The sequence below is a fragment of the Anser brachyrhynchus genome (assembly GCF_964034855.1).
Source record: "Anser brachyrhynchus genome assembly, chromosome: 8".
Classification (NCBI taxonomy): Eukaryota; Metazoa; Chordata; class Aves; order Anseriformes; family Anatidae; genus Anser; species Anser brachyrhynchus.
Window position 1 is genome coordinate 21,606,545 of NC_137702.1, and position 25,161 is coordinate 21,631,705.

Below are 25,161 nucleotides of genomic sequence, written 5' to 3' on the forward strand. Positions count from 1 at the left end.
TTAATTTATTGTATAACTTTGCATGTCTGCAGAATTATATAGATGCCTGATATGGAGTGTAATTGGTTTCTTATTAAAATAACTCTATTTTTAACTTGGGGGCATCCAAGGAGAGAATTTTATTCACATCCATGCATAACCTCTTCCTGGGTGGATTCTGAACTTTTCTCGGTGCCATAGGAAGTCAGCCCTGCCCATGCAATTGACCTGCAGCACATGCTGTGAAGGTGCTCAGGAGCTCTGAGAAAGATAAGATATAGGCTGCAACTGGAAAAAAACAGACCACTTGCACTCTCTTTGCCTCTTGAGGCTAGTGAGGAAAGGAATGGCTAGAAGTGGTCCACAGACCAGATGAATTTTCCAGATGTGCTGCATAGAATACTCAAGCTATGGTTGGACATCTCCTCCTTTTAAAGGAATGATGGTTCTTCTAGATACTGTATAATGTCATCCATAGGCGTCATAAGTCCTTCATTCATTATTCCACTAGACCTTTTCAGAATTTGTCCAGAATCTCAGACAGGGCAAATAAGCAGCAGGTGGTAGCTACTGCTATTCATATTCCTCTGAGGTGTTGAGGCTAGTAAGAGGATAAAGGGGGTGAGCTCAGTTTAAGCAGAGGCTGCTGAATTCAGACTATGACACTAAACATTTGAAGCAAAAGCACATTTACAGTGAGATCTGCATAGGTAATACCATGCTGGAGAATTGCAGTTGAGGTGACTAAGCAGTGTTTTGCTATAAAGCAAGGGAATCTTTCCCAAAATACTGAAGAAAATTAATGGAATTGTTGGTGGTGTGTGCTTCGATGTCATTAGAAAAAGAGGGGGTATATTATACCAATTTAGTTAAACTGGTGAAAATACCAGTCTAAGGCTGTTTGTGCAAAGTTACATGTAGTGTTAGAACTGGGGAAGTCTTCGCATGCAAGAAATAGGTTTTAACAAAATGAGTTGTAAAATTTTAAGTGTGCCTATCACCGTTTCCGTTTTATGACTGCACTACTTGCCACGAGTTCTTATCACTACAGTATAGCTCGCTCCTTCCCCATCCTCACTTTCACAGCTGTTTCATTGATAGCATGTAGTTCCCAAGTTTGATTTTTACCTGAAATATTTCACAAGTCTTACTCTTCAACAGGCCGTATTGGAAGGACAGGTTCAGATTCTAGACTGGATGTTACACGGAAAACCTCTTCAAGAAGTTCTGAACGGTCAAGGAGCAAAGTACGGTCTGAGAATAATTTGAAGAAACTGGAATCTGCTCTTCCAGATGATAACCAAGATGATCATACCTCTGTAAATAAAGACTTCCTGCCCTTGGAGATCCGTGGAATTCTCGATGACTTGCAGTTGGATTCCATGACTACAAAACAAGAAAAAAATGTGGAAAAGCAGAATCAGAAGTCTGTTTTGCCTGCTCAAAATGTTAGGAGCCACAGTCCAACCAAAAGGAAACCAGACAAGGTAGCTGCTAGTGAGGAGCCTCAAGTGATCTCTAAGAAACGTCACTATGATACAGATGAGGTTCGTCAGTACATCATCAGGCAGCAAGAGGAGCGGAAGAAGAAGCAGAATGAAGAGAAGAAAGCACAAAAGGAGGCAACAGAACAGAAGAACAAAAGGCTCCAAGAACTCTACAGAAAGCAGAAGGAAGCTTTTACTAAAGTCAAGAGTGTGCCTCCTCCTGAGCCTTCAGCAGCCAAACGGTTACAGGAAACTTACTCTAAGATATTGCTGGAACATACGTTTTTAGAAGAGCCATCTCAGCTGCCTACAGTGCAGGAATCACAGGTATAGCTGATTCACTAACAATGTGTTGCAGTTGTTTGCAAGAATAGGAGGTCATATATCTAGGAAGGTCATGGCCTGTTCTGGTCTGCTTATCAGTTGAGAGAACGGACACAAAGTTGTGTGGCTTTTGCTTAAATACCCAGAACATCCTTGCTGCTTCTCAGCACAGCAAGGCCTCTCTTGAAAGGTGAATGGAAATAATCTTTCTATTATAAATAGAAGCAGAGTTCAGAACATTAAGTAACAACAACTGTAATGGCTGGCTTTTAAGAAAATTGTAAACACCTGTCAAAGGGTGAATAGAAGGGCTTTGTGTGAAGTCGCTTTCAGTCAGTGAACAAACTTGTTCAGCAGTGAGTTCAGTAAGCTTGCTAACCAGAAGCTGAATGTGAAGGAAGATTAAGATATGGTAAAAGATTAATATCAATTTGATATGTTCAGCTGAGCTAATTCAGTATATGAGCAAAGCTCCTTTCCCATTCTGCTGAGACACAAACATAAATGTCCTGTGTTTTTAAATCTTTGCATGGTAGGAAAGATACTTTACTTAGAAATTCAAGCCTTTTCAATTTTAATGAGATGAGCTTCTAAACTCTACAGATTTCTGAAAATGCGTTTTTCTCATTATATTCATTTGTAGCCCAAACCTGGTTATCAGCCATCTGGGGAATCTGACAAAGAAAACAAGGCTCAAGAACGTCCTCCTAGTGCATCTTCAAGTAGTGACATGTCACTGTCAGAACCGCAGCAGCCACTACTGAGGTGAGACATTACGGGCCTTTTCAGAGAGAGGAAAATATTCTAGATTTCAACTCTAAGAGAGATGAAAATATACTAGCCTTTTACATTCATATTCTATAGAGACTAATTGTCAGTTTGACAATCAAATTGTCAGTTACAATGTTTTCTCACAGTAAGGAAGAATCTGATGCAGAAACGCATATGAAATTCTTGGCTATTAGTATTTATTGAGTCTATAAATAAAGTGAATGGTGGGTGCTGCTAATATTTTGCTGACATCAGAGAGATGTGCGTTTCAAATTGGGAGACTATTTCCTCTGCTGTTGCCAGCAGGCGAGAGGAGATGACCGTATGAATACATCTGCTGTTTTTTCTTTTTTGGTTTTGTTCAGTGTTTCCATTTCATCTACTGTCTTGGAATCTTGCCTTTTTTAAAAAACTCTAAAGTACCAAAAACCTCCGCTTCAGCTTGGAACTAGCCTTACCCTGTTTCCTATCTTATCATTTTCCTGTTGATAATTGTTTGGTGTCTTGTCAGAGGCTTTTTCTTACTGAAAGTTAATGTGCCTAACCGAACATTTAGGTAAGGAATTGAAAATCATAGAACTTCTTGCACGTCCTTAACTGCTCAGTTGTGCATATGTCTTCATTTTTAATTACATAATATCTATGCATAAATATAAACCGGCTTAGTTATCTTAACCTTCCCTTGTTCAAATCCACATTGACTTTGTAAATTCTGTGAGGCTTCTTTTCCTTCATGAAACGTTCAAAGAAGAGCCAGGAATGCTGTGTAGTATTGTATATAGAATAGGCTGCTAAACTATATGCTGGTAAGTATTTTAGTGTTACGTTGTAAGGAAAAATAGGTGTAGGTACTCGTAGGGAGGGAGAGATGCAACTTAAAGGGCTGCATATGGTATGTTGTGAGGCTCATAATAAACAGATTTTTGTGGGGGACTTTTCCAGGATTCCTAGTATTCAGAATACATGCAAGTGATAGCAAAGGAAGCTCCAAGGCAGCAGCTTTGGAAGAGGTATATCTTTCTACAGAGCTTTTATCATGCAAATGGTAGCTACCTGGGAATAAATAATAAAAAAAAAAAAAGGTGTCTTAAAGCACTTCGAACATGCTTGCATTTCCAGTCCTTTCTAAGTGTTCATCATGTCATGTAAGCGACAGCATGAACAGCTCCAGTGAAACGTGGACTGAGTACAGCTGGAGGGCGAAGACTAGGGCTAAGAAATCCCATGTAGATGAGGGGAAAAAAAGAGAAGTTTCCTCCTTTATGAAGTCAGGAAACTTTTGGAAAAGGGTTGCTGCTGATTATGAAAACCTTCTGCTTGTTACATCTCTACAACACACATTACACCATAAACAGCATTTCAAATTTGGAAGGTGCTCTGCTTTTTATAACATTCTGTGCAACTGTTTTCTGTTCCGTTCCCTGCCCCTCTGATTCCCAGAAAGAATTTGTAGAAAATAAATTTGTGACAATGAGACTTTCATCTAAAATAACAGTACTTGTAAGTCATCAACTTAAACATTTTTTTCATTTCAGAAGTGACTTGATGGAGCCTCCCTGGGTACAGCCAGACAGGTTGAGCCCAAGAGTCCAGCTCTCACACCCACAAGGTCTCACGAGCTCAAGTGGAGGCCCTTGCTCCCAGCACTGGACTCTGGAGCAGGTGGGCCTTTTGTCAAAGGAATGTGATGCAGTGTTGGCAGGCAGGAGGAGCCACGCTACACCCGTGGGCTCGCTGACCTTGATGTCTCAGCCATACATGAATTCACCTGCTGCACAGCAAAATCTCTTAGGAAAACCTACTGCTAACCAATATAAGAGCAAATTAGATCGGATTGAGGCTTTGAAAGCTACAGCTGCTTCCCTTTCTAGCCGAATTGAGAGTGAAGCCAAAAAGTTGGCTGGGGCTGGTATCAATTATGGCACCATGTGGAACTCAGACCATGAATTTATGCAAGAAAACCAGGACGATGGACGGTGGGCAAAGGCTGTGAGTCCTCCTGTGAGAGAGGAAAATGAAGATGCTTTTTCAGCCAGAATCCAAAAAATGCTGGGTACCTGTATGTCTCATACAGCCTTTGATGACAACCTTCCTGGGGTAGGCAACCTTAGTGAATTCAAAAAGCTCCCTGAGACAATCAGGCCTCATACTGCCGCAGTCAGCCTTGGAATGAGGTCCCCTGCCGGTCACCGGCATGAGGGGCTACTGGGACATTTGTCCAAGAGACAGACCGACTCCCTGGGCCGTGAAAACCAGGCTTATGGGCAGAACAAAGCTGTAATTCCTCAAGAGTCCAGCATAGACTCCATCAGCGAAGGGCCCCTCCTGAGTGATGGAAGCCTCTCTGAGGAGGAAGGAGGCCAGCACAAACAGCTGCCGCTGAAGATGCTGGAGGCATTGAAAGAGACGGATTTCTGTGTTCGGGAGAGAAATGCTTTTGAACCCATAAAAGAATTTCAGAAGGAAGCTGAGAAGTATTTGCCGCTTTACACTCAGACAAGTGGCATGCACAGCAAGGGGCCGTGGGAAGAACTAGCAAAGGGAAGCCCGCACAGTGTCATCAACATCTTTGCGAAAAGCTATCAGCTTCATGGAAAGGGTAAGGAGAAAAATGGAAGAATTATTCAAAGGTCTTTTGAATTACTATTTTCAGTTCTGTTCCGTACATTTGTTAATTCACAGTTAAGGAATGGGCTTTGAGATGCATTGAACATCAGTCTGCATAATGCTTTCTCGCTTGACTTTTGGAGGATAAATGATCCATTCCCCCTTTTTTTTTGAGATTGTGTTTGGTTGCTGTGTATTTCCAAATCAGTCATTAATTCATATTCATATGTTGGATTGTATGTGTTAAGGACTCTCATAGTTACAGAACTATAAATGTAAATTTTACATTTACTGTATCCAAAATTGCATAATGAATCTAAATTTCTCAGATTAAGTTTGGAAATCGGTGTTTTACGATGCTTAGCTTTACTACATGCAGTACCAAACAGTGCACTTCTACAAGCCTGCCAAAAATCTCCTTGCCATAAGCCACTTATCTGTGTCTTTTCCCACTGTTTATCTCTGCTCTGTACAAATACAGTTCTTTTAATTTATTTTTTTTTGACTAAGGTATATTTCATACCATCTTCCCAGTTCCTAGCCTGGTAAGGTTATAAATAAATAGAAGTAGAAAGGCCCTTGTGGTGATGAAGAAAATAGTCCTGCCATTTTTGGCTTTAGGTTTCTTTATTGTGTGAGTAAATGGAGCTGCCAAGGAGAACAGAGCCTCTGGTTGGGAATGTGCATCCTCCAATTATGTAGGCACTTGAGATCATCTGGAATTAACGTATCTTCCTGTTGTCTTTCTTACTTAATTTAAGGCAGAAAGATGAAATGCATGCTTTATGCAGCACTTACTTAGTGGCATAAACATGAGTGCTTGCATTATATATGGAGGTCTCGCTACATGCACCTTGTGGTGGATTATTAAAAACATGTAACTTCTGTGGGTGAATGGTCTGGACTTTATTTTGCATCATTGTTCAGATCAGTTTTTTGATAAATGTCTAAAAGTAGTGTAACCCATTCACTCTTAATGAATTAAAACTCCTGTAACAATATCTTAAGGTAAGATTTTAGTGTATTGGTACTTAAACAAGCACAGGTGTTAATGTGTTAAGGCATGCTTTACAGAAGTCTCCTGCAGGGTGCTTCATTGACTTTTTCATTTCCTTGTACAATCTTTTTCATTTTTAGTACTGTTCTCTTACCTTCAATTCCTCGTTTTGAGGAGTGAATGGTTTTTGAGAAGTTAATTTTTCTTTTTTTTTCTTGATTTTTTTTAATGTCCCTTAAATATGATTGCATTTAATTTTTCTGCAGATGACTGCACTCTCAAGCAGTTAACCTCTTCAAAAATATTTTATCAGGAGTGTGTTAATGAAGTGGAGTATTCAGTAATTTATCAAAACAGGAAGACTGCCTATTTTGTGTTAAAGCTTCCATGGGATATTTCTACTGTTGTTCTCATGATCTTTCTTGTTTTTGAAAGGAAGCATTTCTAACTCATTGTAATTGGAGGCATTTTATCTTCTGCAGCTTTATTACCTGTTTGATGGATGTTGCTTTCAGTATTATTTTTCTCTTCCATTCTCTTCGTCCCCACTAGTGTTTGATGAAAGGTCAAATGGAGGCTCTTCCCTTCTGCGCCCTTTGCTGCCTGCCATGAGCCCCCCAGAAAGTATTGTTTCTTATGAAGATGATTTTGCCTCATCGCAGGGAAGTGGCACTTTAACAGACAAAAAGATTGCACGTGACCTCAGGTAACTGTATGTTAGACTTCCTGGAAAAAAAAAATCAAAATGCAGAATTTGAGAGAATGCAAAATGCGTTTCATATGCTGCACAGCTTTTCTGATATGCTGTATGGTAACAATACTCAAAGTGGTCAGGTATTGCCTGAGGATCTTGCAGTTAATTTAGCAGACAGCGCAGCTTTTAGACACAAAGGTTAGAGTCGAGTGCTTCTGACCTTTGCCTGATTTTCGTTATTCTTTCCTTAGTCTGGCATGTAGCATTCAGCAACGTTCTGACCCTTTGTAGTCAGGTGAAAATCAGTTCTCCAACTTGTGTGGCTGCTAGGATGCTCAACTGGTTAGTGTTTGTAAAACCTATGAGAGAGGTAAGATTTGAAAGTGTTAAAATACGTCCACTACTTCATAATTTCAGAAAAAGCCTGTAATTGCTGTTAGTTTTAGTAATACGGAATAATGGATACATAAATCGGCTGTAAGAACTTTTTAAGCCGTTTTCTTCAGACTAAAATTTGAAGACTATTAATCTTAGACTTTCCATGTTTAGTGGCTTACTGCTGGATTCATGTGGCTTCGTGAATCTTCTGAAACCTTGTTTTGTAATGAGATACACTTGCATCTTTTGTGCACCTTTGGGAAGACCACACATAGTGTGTATGTGCTGTTAATTTTTATTTTTAAACCTCAGAAGGAAGGAGAGTAGTAGACGCTTTGCAAGCTGAAATTCTAAGTTGCAAAAAATGTTTTCTTTCCGAATGAAATTCTTGATAAGTCTTCTGTTGGTATTATTTAGTGTATGATACATTACCCCTTTTTAGAAATCTTTTATGAAATATCATTATTGAGAAACGCTCATATTTCTGTCAATTTATTGATGATATTAAGTGCCCAGAGATGCAGTCATAGTCAAAGTCATTCTTGTGTTGTCCAAGTCAGTAGTCAAATAGCTTTTAAGAGTCTGCATTGGAAGGGATGGTTGTTATCCATCTGTTACTGATCATATTCTTGGAAGTATATTTCAGCATGTTGAATATCATGTCAAAATTCCTAATGTCTTGAATGTCATAGTTATTAATTTCAGAATCAATGCTTTTCAAGATGGGCTGTTTAGTGCAGTTTTAGTCCTTTCTCTCAAACTTCTTGTACACAGTGTAATGGGGAGGACTTGGAAGTCTTTAGTTAATCACCGTTAATGTGTTCCTTTTTAGTGTTGCTGGCAGCAGTAATTCAAGCATTCAGGAAGAACTTTCTAGTAGAAAGTCTCCCCATGAATCTCGATCTGTAGAGCTTGCTTCTCAGCATTCATCTGGACCAAGATCTGCAGCATCTTCTCGCTCATCTGCCTCCTCTAAAAAGAGGGGGAAAAAGGAGCGTAAGTGCAGCACTTGACTGTAGGATACGTGTATTTTTGAGGAAGGTTTTAAGGTTTTCTTGGTATGAAAATTGTGGTCTGTCTTTGTGTCCAGAAACCAACATCTATCACTGATAGGATGATTTATTTATTCATCTAGTAGTTCTTTCCTAAATTTTTTTGACTCATATTCTTCTCTCACCTTAAAAAGTAGTTGTCTGAAACTAAATAGCAAGGAGGTTATAAACAATAGTGATTTTTTTCCCCTCCTAATACATCTTTCTAACAAATTAGTTAGCTTTATACTTTAATATCTTATGGCAACTGTTTTCAGGCTCTGAATTGAGGTGCTAATAGGGTGCTAAGAAATCGGGGTTACAGCCACATTTATGGAGGATTTTGCCTGTATGCTTCATCATTGGATCACAGTTTTCTTTGGTGCATGAATGATAGACTGTACAAATAAATACACTCTTCAGTAACTTCTACATTACAAAGCACGAAGAAACTTGAGATTTGGTACACTCTTGCTATATAAGCAGTGAGTAACATAAGGAAAAGCTAGGTTTAAAGCCAATAAAAGAATCAAAAAAATAAGGTTGGATGTCCCCAATTACCTTTGTTTCATATTTTTTCAAAATTTTCTAGCTTACCAAAAGAAAGGTAGGCTTTATGCTAATTATGAGTATTGAAAAACTCAAATGCCTTTTTTCTGTGTTTAAACTGAGAGTGTGCTGAAGTGAAAGCTGGGTGATACTTTTTTTTTTTTTGACAGTGGATGCAATATGCAGAAGAGAACTCTCCTGTAGGAAGCCGTCGCATTTACATTTCTTGCTTGTTGGATTTGCATACTTGTAACTCAAAGGCATCTTTAAATGTTGGGGGGGGGGGGGGGAATGTTCACAATTATTTGTTTTGGGGCTCCTGTTGGCTAGGATATTCATACTTAGAATACTAAATATCAATTTTTTGACAACCTTGTTCATTCTTAGGGTTGGAAGCTTACCATGGAAGTTCTCACCACTTTCCGGAAGAAGATAAAATGCCATCTGAATTAGAACGGGGATCCCAACAAGCAAAGAAGTCCTTATCGAGTAGTAGAATTTCTAATAAGGACCATGAGCAAAACCCAGATACAGACAGCACATTAGAAAATTTATCTGGACATTCCCTGCTGAGGTAATATGAACCTTGTAAGACTGTATGTGAGTATAACTAAGATGGATTGTGTGTTATGGCATGCTACCAGAAATAACTGTGTGTTTAGATATAAAAGGGAAGTAACAGAAACAATCAAATGTTAGTAAGACGGACACTCTAATGTGTACATAAGTCTGCCAAGTTCTATGAGCTGATGCTTTAAGAGAGGAGCTGCACCTCAGGAAAGTGTGTACAGGAAGAAAAAATTACAAATTTTCCTGTTGCATCCTCTGTCTGGCTATGAATGCAGTTTGTTTTTTTGCTAATTGTGCAATGAAGACAGTTATGAAATACACTCGGTGTAGTTTTCACTGCATGTTTTTCTAAAAAGCAACAGATAATGGTCTTTCACTCTGTGAATATAGAATGGTTCTGAGGTATTGACTTAACATTAGTGGCTTTCACTGATAGTATTGGGTTTGAAAGGTTCTTTGCCCTCTTAAGATGTGCCAAGTATGTATAGCTAAAAGTCTTCCTAAGGGATTTAAGCATCCACTATTAACTCTTCTTGGCTTAATAAAATTAGAATAGTAAATTTCAGAAGTGCCTGCATCATTTTCTATATGTTTGAAAGTGAGATATTTAATTTTCTATTAACAAGAAATGCTACAGTAGAATTTTTAATGACTCTCTAAGTCAAGTTTTGGCCTTCCAGCATTTCATTGCATGTTGGTGAAAGAGATCAAGACATGGTGCAGTGGCTTATCTGTCAGCATACTAATTACAACTGTTTGCTTTTTCAAAATACTGCTCATGATATTCTGATATCAAATATTGGCCTGATTTCCTGCAATTAAAAAGTTCCTCACCCAAATACTTGAAACAGATAGGTAAATGCACGTGTATATGAGTGTGTCTTGACTTTCAGATGCCAGCTTCCTAACAGCAGATACTGAAAGTGCTTGCCTAGCCATTAAGTGTTTTCTTAGCCAGATACCAGACCAAATTTTGTTGAAAGATACCAGACCAAAGAATCCCATTCACATGAGGCAACATTATTGATGAGGGTGCTTGTACTTTCTTGCCCATATTTTAATGACCCCTGCAGGTTTTGCCATAAGTGGCAATCTTTTTTCTTGGATCAGAACATGTGGATACCGTATTATTTTTTTCATGTATGCTGAGAAGATGTAATACTTGAGGAAAAATAAAGGTGCCGTTGCAACTTAGCCCTAAACTGGAATGTAGGTGCAAAACCCATTTCATGAGGCCATTTCCTAAAGCAGACTGGTCCTGTGCAAACTACAAAAGAAGAGGTCTTCTGCATAGATCTGTTCAGTGTGTATAAATGAAGGAGCTTGGTTTGTCATCTTATCGAATAACTGGACTTAAGAGAATACTGACTTGTTTCCATCTTGATTTCTCCATCAGTTTCTCAGACAAGGGAAGATCCCAGAAGACGCCAACTTCTTCCCCATCTCCAGGTTCCCAAAAAGTGTTGCAGTTTGATTCTATAGGCAATACAGCAGAAAGAGCCAAGTCACCTGCTGGCTTTTCTGGAAGTGCAGCATCAGGGCTGAAGCCTAACCTAGCCTTCTCTGACTTGAGTCTGGGAACTAGTAGGCCTGCAGCAGGAGCAGCTTCAGCAAGCGGTGAGTTCTTCTGTTAAAGCCATACTAATTGCAGAGCTGTTACGTTTTTGCTCTTTATTGTATAATGTGGGGCACCAAAATCCTGTGAAGGCTGACCACTAAGTCCTGTCCTGCAGGATGTATGCGCTTCTCCCCTGCTGGTCTTCAGCACCGTTTGTCAGCAGAATTGAACTACCTTAGTGCCATCGAGGAGTCTGTCCGACAGCTTTCAGACGTAGAACGTGTACGAGGCATATCACTTGCCCAGCAGGAGAGCGTTTCTTTGGCTCAGATTCTAAAGGTAGTGGAAAAATATTTCCTTGTATTAACATTCCTATTTTTTTATTTTGTGAGAAAATTAATCAAATTAGGTTGAATTATGCTTTTGTTATCAATGCAGAAAAATCCTAATGGGCATGCTCAAGCATCTCCGATGAGGTCCATTTTTTAGGATCAATATCTGTTTACTTTTGTATTTATGTTGACACCAAAGAACTGGTGACTGTACAATGTGTCATTAATATACCGTTAGCTAGAAGCACTGCTCTGGTTGTATATGTCAATAAAATAAAGATCTGACTATTTACTGGGTTTGATGTTGCTTCCTAATCATACAGTGGTCGGTGTTGGAAGCAACCTTAAAGGTCATCCAGCTCCAACCCCCTGTCAAGGGCAGGGATACCTTCCACAAGATCAGGTTGCTCAAAGCCCCATCACTGATGCCATGCATTGTGGTTGTTTAGGCTGGATCATTTGTTGTATTCCATTGAAAGGATGGGTTTGGTTGAAATTTCCTTATGCTGACAAGATTGCTTGTTTTAGTTTGTTGAATTAAGTGATTTCAGAAGTCTTTTTTTTTTTTCTACACTATGGTGGAAGAGTAGGAGGACTGTGCATAGTTAACTGTCTACTTAAAAGGGAGAATGTCAGTCAATAGGATAAAAATTTGACTTTAGCAGAAAAGGCACCAGTAAACAAGACCTAGATCTAACAAAGGTAGTTGCAGCAAGTGGCTAAGGCAAAAAAGTTCTTTGCATTTACCTTCAGTGCTTAAAACTTTTTATTTCCTGGTCTGTAGGCACAGCAGCAGCGCCATGAAAGGGACTTAGCCCTTTTGAAAATCAAAGCTGAACAAGAAGCTTTAGAAACTCAGAGACAACTGGAAGAGGCAAGGCAGAAGGCAGCTCAGGTAATGCTGCCCTTCAAAAAATGTGGAGTGTGTAAGAGGCAAAATGCTGTAAGTAAATCTGTGCCTATGAGTATTCTTAATCTGAAGCTCTGAACATACTAAAATGGTGAAGGGGTTTAATATATCTTAAAATAATAATAATTCTGTCTGGGGCAAATTTCAAAGTTTTTTTCTAAGCTTTGAGAATTAAAACAGTACATATTATAGACAGAAAATTTTGACAGGCTGAAATCTCTGTGTTTTCTGCATAGGTCCATGCAGAGTCACTACAACATCTTGTCCAGTCACGGCAGGAGGCTGTAGATGTGCTGCAAGAGCCCACGTGCAAGGTTGTAGCCAAGCAGGCAGAAACTGCACTTCTCACTACAGATGCAGCTCACCGTGAGGTGAGATCTTGACTGAAACAAAAAGTTGTTTTAATTTTAGTATTAGTTCAAATACTGCTTTGCCTCTGGGTTATTCTCTGTTCAGTATAGCTTCTTTGCTTTCATAACATGCCAAATGATAGGACTTTAAAGGAGCTTTTCTGGTATCAATACTTGGAATTTGGTCAGCAGCCTTAAATCCCTGTTCATGTTTCTTAGGATCTTCCAGTTAACTAACCATTCAGCAGTTTGTTCTTCCAGGACCGATTGGTTATAGTGAACATAACCTCTTTAATTTGTAAGCATTATACTCCACCAAGTTTGCTCCTGTATCTATATCACATGCAAATCACATTAGAAAAGCAAGATTTATGACTATCTGTTGATGTAAGGCAGCCAATTTTAGACCTGGTAGTTTGCATGATGTTGGAATTTACATTTGTTGCTCCCTTTTGAGGGGAAATAATATATCGGACTTTTGGGGTAAGATGCACTTTCTAATGCAAATGAAAATGTTGTTTCCAGCGTGCTTTTAAAAATTAATTATAATTAGGTCTTTGCTTTCTTTTTGATTTGCTTTGCATTCTTGCTCTGCTCTGTGGAGATCAGTGTAGTGAACAGTTTGGTTAACTTGATGAGAATAAGATACAGTAATTGGTGTCTTGTATCACATATCTTAGCTTCATATTAACAATCCCACTCCCCATAAGTTAAAGAATATGGATCTATAAAGCAATATGCACCTCTTCCAACCAAGGCTGACATGTAAGTAATTACAGACATCTCAAAACTCTTAAGTGTTCATTCAATAAATCAGTAAATTGCCTGCAAGAATGACTTTTTTTCAAAAACATGTTGATGCTGAGAAGCTCATTATATTCCTCTTTTTTTTTTACTCTACTCAGATGATAGAGTTAGCTCGAACCCAGATCTCAGACACTGTAAGTGCTCCAGCTGCTCCAGTCACCACATTATTTGACCACCAACGGCAGCATCACTCAGAGTTCGTGAAACAACTGAGAGCCCGAACTGATACAAACAGGTTTTGCCAAACGTTTCACATCTTGGGAACGGGGAAGTAAGATTTGTTAGTTTTTGCTTAGCTTACTCTTGAAGAAAACTATAAGATGTCACATTAAGTGAGCATTTAAGAAAAACTTAGATTCCATCTTTACAACCTTAATAGTGTACCCTGAAAGTGAGATGCTAACCGATTCTGTGAAGGTCTATATAAAAGAGTAGGAAAAAGGTGCTCTGAGTGTATTATGGGATGATTTAACTTGTCTAAGGTTTTAAGTGGTCTTTTCATAAGTTCTAGCTATTACTTCTTCTGATAAAAGTATATGGAAACTATATTTTTCTTTAAGACAACATAGATTTACCAAAACCACTTTTCTTTCTCAGGAAATGTGAATCTGGTGCCATGTCACAAGGTAAAGAGGAGATGGGTGACTCCAAACAGACTTACTCACCAGTGTTTGATAGTTATTCAGAATCCTCAAGATCAAAGGTTCATGATCGGAGGTGAGAACAGATTAGATTATGTGTTTTTTCATTTTGTTTTGTTTTTGCTATAAATAAGAAATAAATTTTTGAAAATACTTGCAAAGTGGTATTTGAGACATTTCCTTCAAGTGTTCTTTTTGTTTTTTTTTAAAGAGGTAAAGGGGGTATTAGACCTTCAGCAGGTAAACCTGTCTTAGATTCCAGAGCTCAAAGATTTACATCCCTAGTGGCATTTGCTTTGTCTTTAATTAAATATTTTGAAATGTACAAAGTAATATCTTAATTAAAAAATATATTTCTTGATGAAACAGTAGTACCAGCAGCCGCCAAGAGAGTCCTTCTGTTCCATCTTCTAAGGAGAACGAGAAAAAATTTTCCCGTCGTGAAAAGATAACTAGCAGTATTGAAGAGCAGGCTCATACTGGTGTGGATGATTCCTTGCCGAGTGATAGTATTTTATCACTGCCAGATGAAAAAGGTTAGCTGTATTTGCATGTGATGAATCTGAAGGTGGTAAGGGTGGGGGGAGGCAGGTGCTGTTTCAGAATTAGTTTCTGAAATAAATGAGGGAATATGCATAAAGAAAGCTGAGCCCCAGCTGAATTGGTAGCCTCTTAAATAGGGGACGGCACAGTGAGACTGGAATCTTTTGAAATTTTGCAAATCAGAGTGATGGAGTCTGTGGGCTATTCTACTTTTTGCTGTAACCAGATGTTCACTTGCTGAATAAATAAGCTGAACACCAGATGTTTCGGGAGCCTCAAAAATGTGTTTATACCTGTATACAGAATTCTATTAGGTCTTTTTAAGCTAGATAATAGTATTATGTCCTCTAACTTAAGGTCACTCTTCCAAAAACCCTTTTTTCTGCATTAGTCTTCTCCGTCTTTCCTGCCCCTACCCATCACAAATTTACTGGGTTGAGACAGAGTAAAATGGCCTTCGTGGTACATACCTGAGCATTAACCCACTTCTGTGATTTCTTCCTCAGATTCCGCTTCAGTTGCAACAGAGTATTCCCTGAAGTTTGATGAGTCCATGACAGAGGATGAGATTGAAGAGAAGTCTTTTCGGTCTTTGCTGCCCTCAGAGAGTCATCGTAGAATTAACTTGGAGAAGAAACGGGGTAGTCGTGATGATTCTGATGAGGAAGTCTCCCCAGAAAAAACAGCTCTGTCGTCTATCAAGGTAGGTCAATCAACCATGGTTAAGGTAAATTAACCATGCCAGTTCAATCATGCTCGTGAGCTTGGTGAGCAGTTCTTTGTTGCTTGTGGTTTACAAACTCTGGTTCCTTGAGCATCTGAAAACAAAGTTGTATGAACATTCTGGATGTTACTGTTGTACGAGTGAGATGATTTGTATTGTGGGACAGTCCATCCAGGCCTCTACCTGTTCTCTAGTGGCTTTGGAGAAGAGTGATTTTTCTGAGGTAGGTTACAAAAGCCCAGTGGATGAATTCTTCTGCTATGCCTACTCACAGCTAGGAGGTGCAAGAAGATGCTTCTCTCTGCCCCATGAGAGGACATCCCAAAACTGTTATGCAGGCAGTGCAGAAAAAGCCGGTCTACAAAAGCTTAGAAAGAGAAAAAAGCTTCCCTTCTTGTATCTAAGTGTGTGCATGTGTGTACATGTGCACACAGTTTGTAATTGAAAAATGCTTTGGAATTTCTGTTATTAAATCATGCCAAATTTGTCTTGCCTTTCAGGAGCTAAGCATGCCGTTCTCAGGGGGACAAGATAGTTTCTCTAAATTTACCATGGAGATGGTACGGCAGTACATGAAAGAGGAGGAAATGCGAGCAGCTCATCAGTCCTCACTACTTCGGCTCCGGGAGAAGGCTCTGAAAGAGAAGACAAAAGCTGAATTAGCTTGGCTGGAACATCAGAAGAAGTAAGATAGCGCTGAATATACCTTGTTGCTAACTGACCATTTTCTTATACTTCTACTTAATTTTTTTGTGATGCTTTGCTTCTACCCCACTCCTCCCTCATTAATATCAGTGGTTGAACTTCTGTCATCTGTAATCTGTGCAAATGTTACTATCACTTGAAAAGAGCAGAACCCAGTTTGTAAGTGTGCTTTGATGTTTACACTGAACATGGCTTGATACAAGAATTTTATGGAAATAGTACAACATCCAATGTTTGTTCTTAGTTAGAGAAGGTAGTTTTTATCCATTTCTCTACAAGTCTTAATTCCAGAATGTATAAACCTATCGCCTGATTATGATTTTACTATCACCTGGTTATGCTTTTATTTGCTTGATGTCTATTTGAGGTCTCTTTAGTTGACTCAGGTGCAATTTCGTGAATCTGGGTATGTGTTGTCATTAATGATTTGTTTCCAACCTTACATATCTTTGTCCTGAAATGCTTTTTGAAGTAACCTAGAGATACTCCTCAGTGGTGACCAGACTTAATCAATAATGCTTTTTCACGGTCATTCTCTCTGTATGAGAGAGAGACCAGAGACATTTCCCACCAGACACTTCATTCCAACTGCTTTATCATTGTGGGCCTGACAAATGATTATAAAGTAATGACCTAGGTGTCCTTCTTTTGTCTTTTTCAGGCATTTGCGAGACAAGGGAGAGGATGATAAGATGCCCCCTATTCGAAAGAGGCAGCGTGGTCTGCTGCTGAGATTACAGCAGGAAAAGGTAATTGATGCCCTCTAAGAAAATCCTGTTGATACCTCTGTGTGGTCATTAAATGCTTTGGACATTGTAGAAGTTGAGAATTGAGAAAACTATGTGCCAGGTTTTTGGATAGGAAAGTAGCAGTATTTCTCAACCGTATGTTTTATTTACTTTTTGGTAGTATTTAACACATTGTTTTAAAGGGTCCTTCTGTATCAATAATCTCACAGGTTGAGATTTGGATGTATTAATTGGTCTGCTATTCTCCGCTGCTTAAGCTGCAGGCTAGATACCTCATCACATAATTTCAGTAATCCCATATCACAGACACTGACAGCTTCAGAATGTGTTCAAGAGCTGTCTGTCACAGTTCTTTTGCTTAATCTTTTATACCTAAAAGGCAGAAATTAAGCGTCTTCAAGAGGCTAACAAGGCTGCTCGGAAGGAGAGACAGTTGATCCTTAAACAGCAAGCGGAGATAGAACGAATCCGTCAGACTACAATGAAACTGCAGGAAAAGTTAAAATCTGCAGGAGAAAACAAGCTGGTAAGTGTTCAGTACAGAAAGTGGAGTCTTCCCTCTTTGGCTATGCAGTTGGTATTTTGACTTCAGCTACACGCTTAAAAAGTACTAAATTGGACCTATCACTTAGAAACATTTATCTCCCCCAAACCGTCTCATCCTGTATATCTCAGCAATTTTAGTTGCTTAATTTCTTCAAACTGTTGTTAAAGGAAACACATTTCCAAAAGTCTCAGGTTTTTTCTTTTAACTGGGCAATAGGTGGTGTTCTCAGGCTCTGATTCTGTTTGATTACTTATCAGACCCCAAAGAACTAAAATACAAGCTCTAAAACTCAGACTTGCCGCTTTATGTTTTTCAGTGTTATTAAACTAAGTTGCTCACATCTTTGAGATAGCAGGACAGGGTTTGATAACTGGCTGACTCCTTACAAAATTTTGGAGACTCAAGCTTAGTAATAGAGTAAGAATCGATTTTCTCTTTGGTTAACTGAATTCTCCTGGAATTTTTTGTTCTAGTTGCAATTAAGGGAGAACCTAAATTATGGTGATAAGGGGAGTACTAAAAATGGTGTCAAATGAAACGAAGCTGGAGAATAAAGATAAAAACTGCAGGTGTACAGACTTACCTGAAGTATTATTTGATATATTATTTGATGATCTGAGAAGAAGTGAGATTGATTAACACAGTTTGAAAAATTATTCTACCATTTTTTTTATACTTCTAAAGTTGTTTTTTTTTTTTAACATTTAATTGCAGGAACTTCACAGTGAGGATGACCTCAAACAGAGCAATGGTTCTAGCCCACTTCCAACTGATGCAGAAACACGCAGCCCTTCCCCAATCTCAATCTCCAGCAGTGAGACTAGTAGCATCATGCAGAAACTTAAAAAAATGCGCAGCAGAATGGACGAAAAGTAACTTAAGTTTCCTTTTCTTTTACAAAGGTTTACTGTTTTAATTGAAAAAGTGGTTTGGCCAGTATCTGCACTAAAAATGGCCATCAGAAAGACTATAGAGGTATAGATATAATACATAGTTTGATCTGAGTTGCCTGAAAAATAGCTGATTATAAGCGTTAATAGAACTACAGTAATCTTGGAAGAGAGTGTGTCATAGGATACATTTTTTTCACTACTACAAAGATTCAAATGGAGTCAGTAAATGCATATCAATTGAAGAGATTGACATTTATACGTACAAGGATCTTGAGTTGACTTTGGCTTAATGGTACATCTTGTCAGAGTTCCTCTTGCAATGAAATACCTGAAGTCAAATATTTAAGGTGGTACCTATATCTTGTATTTCCCCTTTTCCCTTTTATTTTAAAGGAAAAAAAGTACAGGGAATGAGACTGTGGAATCAGTGCCAATTTTTGTCTGGTATCGAAGCATCAGTTACAAATAGTGATAGTCAATAATGATGGTCTTGTGGAAAAACTAGTAACTGAGTTTGAGATCTGATTCACAGAAAGTCAGGGAATATGTGTGTGACTCGGAAAGGCAGTTAATAAGACCTTTCTTTTTTTCCTACGTGGTCCACAGGTTGGAAAAAATGTTGAAAACATCTGTTAGTCTTCAGAAGAAATAATCAAGTACATGTGCAATTCCTGGGTCTGGAAACTAAGATGGAATCTGTTGATTTCACCTGTTAAATTGTTTTGAATCAAAGAAATTTTCTGCATCTTTTCAGTGCAGGAGTTACTTTGTCTGCTTTAAACATCTTAAAATACTTAGCAGCATGCGCTCATCAGTTTGAATCTCTAAATTCTTATTTGAGACTAACCCATTCAAAGTCTGACCTGTGCCAGTTAATACAAGTAATAGTCGTTGCTTAAATAATTTTTCTGAACTTGTAACCAAGGTAGGTCACTACATTTTAGTTCATATGGATGATCTTTTTCATGTGTGTTTTTTTTACAAAACCAAATTACAGGTTATGAATTTTGATATTAATCCTGTAGGAGATGATAAATATGTTTTTGTGTTCAAGATTTCCTTTGCCACTTTCTATCAGGTACCCTTTTAGTCAGTATCAGTTCTGAAATCTAATTTTTTCAATGTACCTTTGTTCCTAAGCAACACTTGAAATTCCAGTAAGAATTGCATATTAGTAAATAATTGTCCCTAGTATTACAAAGGATCATAGTAGATACAAAGTATGTTTTACCCTTAAAAACATTTTAATTCTAAGTCTAAAATATTGCTCACTCAGCGTATACTTTTCAACAGGTGTATATTGGGATTTTAGCTGAAGCAGTTGCTTTGAGGAATAAGTGGATGTTGTATTTACATGTGATGCAATGCATGTGGTCATGCGTTTTTTATGGTTTTGTTTGATTGCTGTATATGGTCAGAGGACAGGTTTTTTTGTAAATATAAATAATTCTCTAGAACTTCAGTCTTATTGACTGTATAACTTTTGCAAACATTTTCGAGGTGTTCTTGATAATGATAGCAGCACTTACTGATTGAAAAGTAGTGCCAACTTGGTACCTTATTTTTGTCTCCTTATTTATAAAATGAATAAGAATAATGTTAACATAATAGAGTAAGACATTTGCTTAGGCTGTAATGATAGGAAGCTGTCTGTTTTGAAGAGAATTGATCAAACTGCATGATACTACAAAAGGAAAGAAGTTGAATGATGAGTAAAGGACAAGAGGACTAGAGAAACGAACTGGGAAACCCTGCTAAGCTGGACTTGCTGTACTCTGTAGCAAAGGGAAAATCCTTACCTATGAGGCGTCTTTAATACAGCTTTTCTGCTAAAAGGGCAACGAAAGAGTTGTTGTGTTTTAATTTTATTCATGAATCTGTGTAGCCTGCATGTGAACAGGAGCATGCTCTGTCAAAGAGAATTAACCCGTCTGCCCTTGCTTTCCTTGCATATGCAGCTTTAATGACAATCTGTACAACAGAAGAACTGATTAAATGCTCATTTGCTTTTGCTTTCCTTAATACACTGCTTACCCTGTGTTGTAGTTGCTACAGAGCTGTATGGAGCATGGTATTTTTCTATAAATTAGTTAGCTTAAAATAGTCTTTCATTTGGAAAAATCATTTTCATCACAGTGTTAAGTTTATGTAGAATTTTTAAAAGGCATTATCTGTCTGCAGTTAGTATCTCAGATGAAAGAGGCAATATGTGAGTATTTTGAGACCACGTCTACATTCTATCACAGGCTCAAAATAGCATCTGACAGTTGAGTTACAAGTATATTTCAGACTTCTTCTGGATTTGCTTGTTTTTGAAATAAATTATTTCATCTTTTTTTTTGGCCTTCCACTGGTGCTTACCTTTGGAGCAATAATTTCATTGAGGTTTCACTGGGCGAATGGAAGTGTTTTCAGTTGTGGACTAGCAAAGCTGTATATATTGTAAAACCAGCATTCTGTTTAGTGCTCATAATGCTCTCTATCAAGGGTTAGAATTATCAAAAGTTGCAAAAAGCTCGGGTTGAGATTTCAATAGGTGCATGTGGAAGTTTGCATCAGAGTAATAAAACTCCTTCCTAAATTTAAGGAAAAACACAGTGATGTGAAAGTAGCATGCCTTTGACTAACAGCAAATGAAGTGTTCTAACTTATGCACAAGTGTATGTGTTCTATTACCTTCTGCATAACAATGTATAGTTTTTCTATCTGAGGTGTTAGGTTAAATGCAATTAATTTAAAAGTTCTTTGCTAGATGCTGTCCTTTTCTCATTCTTTCTGCCTTTTTTTGCTTAGTTTTAAACTCTTCCTCCTTATTTTGTAGACACTGCTCTCCTGTTCACTACTTCTTCTCTGTCTTTACGTCTCACCACTGGGCCTCTCTCAGTGTCTGTTTTCCCAACCTCCACCCCAAATTCCAGCTGTATATCTACAACCAATTGGTCAGGTAACTGTACCTTTCTCAAGTGATAGACTCTTTGATAGAGCATGCTCTGTTCAGTCCTAAAAAGTCAAGAAGTTCTTCATCAGATGAGTCAGTGAACATTTTCGACACTTTACTGTTTCCAGATGAATCTCTTAGTATTCCTGCTGTGTTCTGAGTAGCAGGCAGTTCACTTTGCTCCCACTGTCTACTTCAGAATAGCTGCTGAACTGCCTAGTTTGACCTTAAGCTCAGTGTATGTTGGACATAAATGCAGCACAAGCGCAGGTTAACACTTCTGGAATGGGCAGATAAAATGTTGGACCTTAGCACCAGAGAAATAGTTAGACTTTGAAAATCATGATGACGTAATGTGAGTGCTTCTGCTTCCTCCTTGCTCATCTAGATTTCCTGCCTTGTGAATACATGATGTATTTTTTGCCTTCCCCCCCCAAAGGTGCCCCTACTGGTGAGGATGAATGGATACCCTTGGTGTTACAACTGGAACCCTCTAGATTGTAGTGAATACTAAGGCAATACGCATGCTGCCTTGTGGTTCTGACCTTTTATGCCCCAGGGTTATAAAAGGGTCTGCATCTTTAGCCACGCTGCTTTAATCTGTTTCTTCCTAAAGGACGAATGTTGGAATTTTCTTTCTCTCTTAACATTCCTTTTGACTGACTGGTAGTCTGTTATTAGTTAGTGTTTGTATGGTGATTAGTTTTATGGTCATTTAGTTAATTCTGCTCCCACTTGTGGCCTTCTGGGTTAATCCATTTGACATTTGCTGTTGAGGAATCTTGCTCCTTTGAATCCGTTTATTTCAGCCTTTCTCTTTGATTTTATTCCAACTGGACTTGCCTCTCTCAAGATCTGGCCAGCTGTGAAGATCCAGATATTTTAACGAAATGAAATAACTAGTGAAGGAAGAAGTTGCCTTTTGCATTGAGATCATTGCTGTAGTAATGACCTACATAACAAGTTCCAAATATATGACCTGCTCGACTAATTGGAACTGATGTGTAACTGAAAGTAAGAGCTGATAAATCTGATAGTGCTGGTTGAAGACAACATCGACAACCATGACTGTTTGTGTTATGTTTATAGTGCAATTACCACTGGTAATCTAGATTTGGTGATAAAGATCTGTCAGTTTTCCTTAAGAGTAGACAATGTTTGATGATTATCTACAGCAAGTGATAAAATAGTACATGAAATCATAGCACCTGTGAACTGAAAAGTGGCAAGTATTCCAGACAGTCTGTGAGGTGCTTCTGCTTTTCATTTACCCTTGCTTTGACTATAGTAAAGAGGATTGTGGACATGTCTTACTGGCTTCTGAAACTTTTATCTTCACATCATCGCTTTTTTCCACCTGATCTGAATCTGTCTTAGAGGAGGACTCATCTGAATCTTAGTCTTTCTGATGAACTGCCAGCTCACTTTTCCAGGGAACAGATTGAGCAACACTAAGCAAGCAAATAGGAAAAAAAAAAAGTCCCTCAGCAGGTGAGACCTGCAGATTACCCGGTTGTTCATTGCAGTCCCTCTATATAAGAGGATCATTTGAAACATAGGAGATCAAAAAGCAAAAATTAGTAACTGCTTTGCAGCTTAAAAACTTTGATGCTAAGTATTTAGGTTGTATTAAAAATGGCAAATTATAAAGGCACTTTCAAAGAAAAATATCACAGGACTTTGAAGACTGCATTTTCAGGCACCACGCCTTCTGTACCAATTTGAGCACTCTCTCTATCTGGCAAATCATCTGTTTTCTGAAGAGTGATTCTGTGACGTGTTAAGAATTTCACTGCAAGAGCTGAAAGGATTGATGTACACTCTTCTCTAGAGTTGGCATGTGAGAGGAAGTACATGCAGCTGATGTTGAAGTTGCTTCTAGCTCCTATCTTAAAGGTTGAATGCTATTTTCTTGGTAACTTCAATATTTAGAAGTGAGCCCAGGGATGCTTCTGTTCAATGGTTGGCAAAGAGAATTAGTGCATGCACACAGACCTATTCAAACTCACAAGTTCCTCATTTCTGAGGCTTCATGGATGACTTGAGAAATCTTTGTCACAAAGAAAAAAGATCTGCAAATTTTCAGCACGAGGTTTTTATTTATTCTTAGTTTTAAATTAGTAGCCAGATCTGTTAGTAGCTGGGAAGAACAGTCCTACATCCTTGTGCTCTTTATGCTGTCAACTAACAATTAACATTCCAAGTGTGGCAATCCAGAGATGATACTCAAAGGAAGAAGGATAAAAGCTCCAGTAATTCCAGTAAATCCTTCAGGAGGATTATTAATACAGGAACACCTTCTCTTATAATTATGTATTTAGAAAGAACTGTGAGGCAGTTGGGGCTACGATATTTTTCTCTGTCATTGGAATTAGCAAAAAGAAAGGTGCATTTTTCAAACAGTCACTGCTTTCTTGAGGGTTCCAGTTTAATGCCACAGGTACTTCCCATGTTCTAAAACTGGGAACTGCCCCTGTTCATTTTTACTGAGTATTTAGTAGCACTTCTAATGATGTTGAAGATTCTTAAAATCTAAACAGCAGTTTTACAGGAAAAAAAAATATCTTTTTTTTACTCTTTTCCCCAGCAGCACATCAGAAGTCTAGGACATAGTCATTAGTATGGATATTACCCTAGGAAACAATCTGAACAGCTAAAATTCTGGGGATTGTGGCCATAGAGCTTCTGGCTGTTGGGATCTTTGACTGTGGTCGACTGCTTCTCCATTGTCTTCTGCTCTGTCTGTCAGGTTCCTAACTAAGCGTGAACAGAAGCTGATGCAGCGTCGACAACATGCTGAAGAATTGCTGGAGTGGAAACGCCGCCTAGATGCAGAGGAAGCCGAAATACGGCGGATAGAAAAGCAGGCTCTGGCTGCCTGGGACAAAGAGTTGCTTAAAAACAAAGTAGCCAAGAAAGAACTGGGGGATCAGAGAACTGAGCCCAAAGGTAATAGGAAGTGGGGGAGAACTGATGCAAATGACAAGAGTAAAACAATCTGACGCGATTGCTTAGGTTTCCACTTCCTGCCTTTTTTGATCCGGTGGTGGTGGTTGTTCTCCTGATTTCTGCACTCTTTAATGTCATCTTCTGACTTGTTCTTTTTAAACCTATTTTGAACCTTAGTTATATGGGTATTCCTCATTTGCTATGTACCTTCTTAAGCATGCAGTACAGCAGAGATCAGCCAGATGTTTCTACATACAATTTGGAGTCTATTTCTCTTTTTTTTTTTTTTTCAAAACAAAAATACTACTGTAATTAGTATAAGTGATGCTATTGTGAGAAAAATGTTCCCAGATTTGGGGAGCTACAGCATTATTATTCTGTCTTAAATGGACTGTACCTTCAGCATGAACTACAGAGAACCAGATTGCAGTGGGAGGAGGTAATAAAACTTTAGGGGTTATTCTCAAAATAATATATTTTTCCCGCTATAGAAAGCAGGAGAATATCCTTTCAGTGTGCAAAAGGAATTCAGAATTATGTCCTATTACCCTTGTTACCGAAAAGTCATGTGGATTTTAGGCATCTGAAAGACAGCTTAAAGGTGTTACGTGTGTGAGTCAGTAAGTTGCAATGAGCAAAAACTCCTTATGCTGAAGACAGAGGCTTGGATGAAAAAATACACTACTTTGTATTACCAGTACCTACCAGTAAGCACTGGAGCATGGTCCTGCTTTAGAAAGAGAAATTTGTCTCCCCAGCCTTTGCTCAAATATTAAATAGTTCTCCATGGCTGCTTCCATAATGCTGTGACTCCTGCGGAATTTAGTAAACAGGAATATTGAAAACCCAACTTATTATTTTACTTGTTGCCATTTGAGAGACTCATGATGAAATCATAACATTAAAATGTTTTCTGCAACTACTGTAAAGGAAGCAATCAATTCTAAATTCAAGATCTGACTTGCAGATTATATGCTCCACCATGACTTCTTCAGACTAATAGTGACTCTTGCTGTTGTATGGGCAACTGGAAAGACAGGTTTCCCTAATAATAATCTTTTTGGAGTATGTTGTCTGGAAAATGTTAGAATATCCTGAAAAACTTTGTTTTAGACATTCAGCAATCGC

At 38.4% G+C, this 25,161-nt stretch overlaps 1 protein-coding gene across 12 annotated transcripts in view; it reads left to right on the forward strand.

The window, feature by feature from the left end:
• Window positions 1-25,161, forward strand: part of CEP350 (centrosomal protein 350) — a 74,657-nt gene that overhangs the window by 26,191 nt on the left and 23,305 nt on the right. For 7 of the 12 annotated variants that reach the window (XM_080601578.1, XM_080601575.1, XM_080601580.1 and 4 more), the window contains 19 exons: window positions 1,141-1,793; window positions 2,434-2,555; window positions 4,097-5,160; window positions 6,718-6,871; window positions 8,070-8,233; window positions 9,205-9,391; window positions 10,784-11,004; window positions 11,121-11,284; window positions 12,062-12,220; window positions 12,424-12,558; window positions 13,443-13,615; window positions 13,942-14,061; window positions 14,355-14,521; window positions 15,035-15,231; window positions 15,753-15,937; window positions 16,619-16,706; window positions 17,086-17,232; window positions 17,968-18,125; window positions 23,834-24,033. In XM_080601578.1, coding sequence (XP_080457704.1) covers window positions 1,141-1,793; window positions 2,434-2,555; window positions 4,097-5,160; window positions 6,718-6,871; window positions 8,070-8,233; window positions 9,205-9,391; window positions 10,784-11,004; window positions 11,121-11,284; window positions 12,062-12,220; window positions 12,424-12,558; window positions 13,443-13,615; window positions 13,942-14,061; window positions 14,355-14,521; window positions 15,035-15,231; window positions 15,753-15,937; window positions 16,619-16,706; window positions 17,086-17,232; window positions 17,968-18,125; window positions 23,834-24,033 — 4,458 coding nt within the window. The remainder of the gene's footprint in view (window positions 1-1,140; window positions 1,794-2,433; window positions 2,556-4,096; window positions 5,161-6,717; window positions 6,872-8,069; window positions 8,234-9,204; window positions 9,392-10,783; window positions 11,005-11,120; window positions 11,285-12,061; window positions 12,221-12,423; window positions 12,559-13,442; window positions 13,616-13,941; window positions 14,062-14,354; window positions 14,522-15,034; window positions 15,232-15,752; window positions 15,938-16,618; window positions 16,707-17,085; window positions 17,233-17,967; window positions 18,126-23,833; window positions 24,034-25,161) is intronic. The other 5 variants (XM_080601582.1, XM_080601581.1, XM_080601584.1 and 2 more) reach the window with 3 other exon arrangements.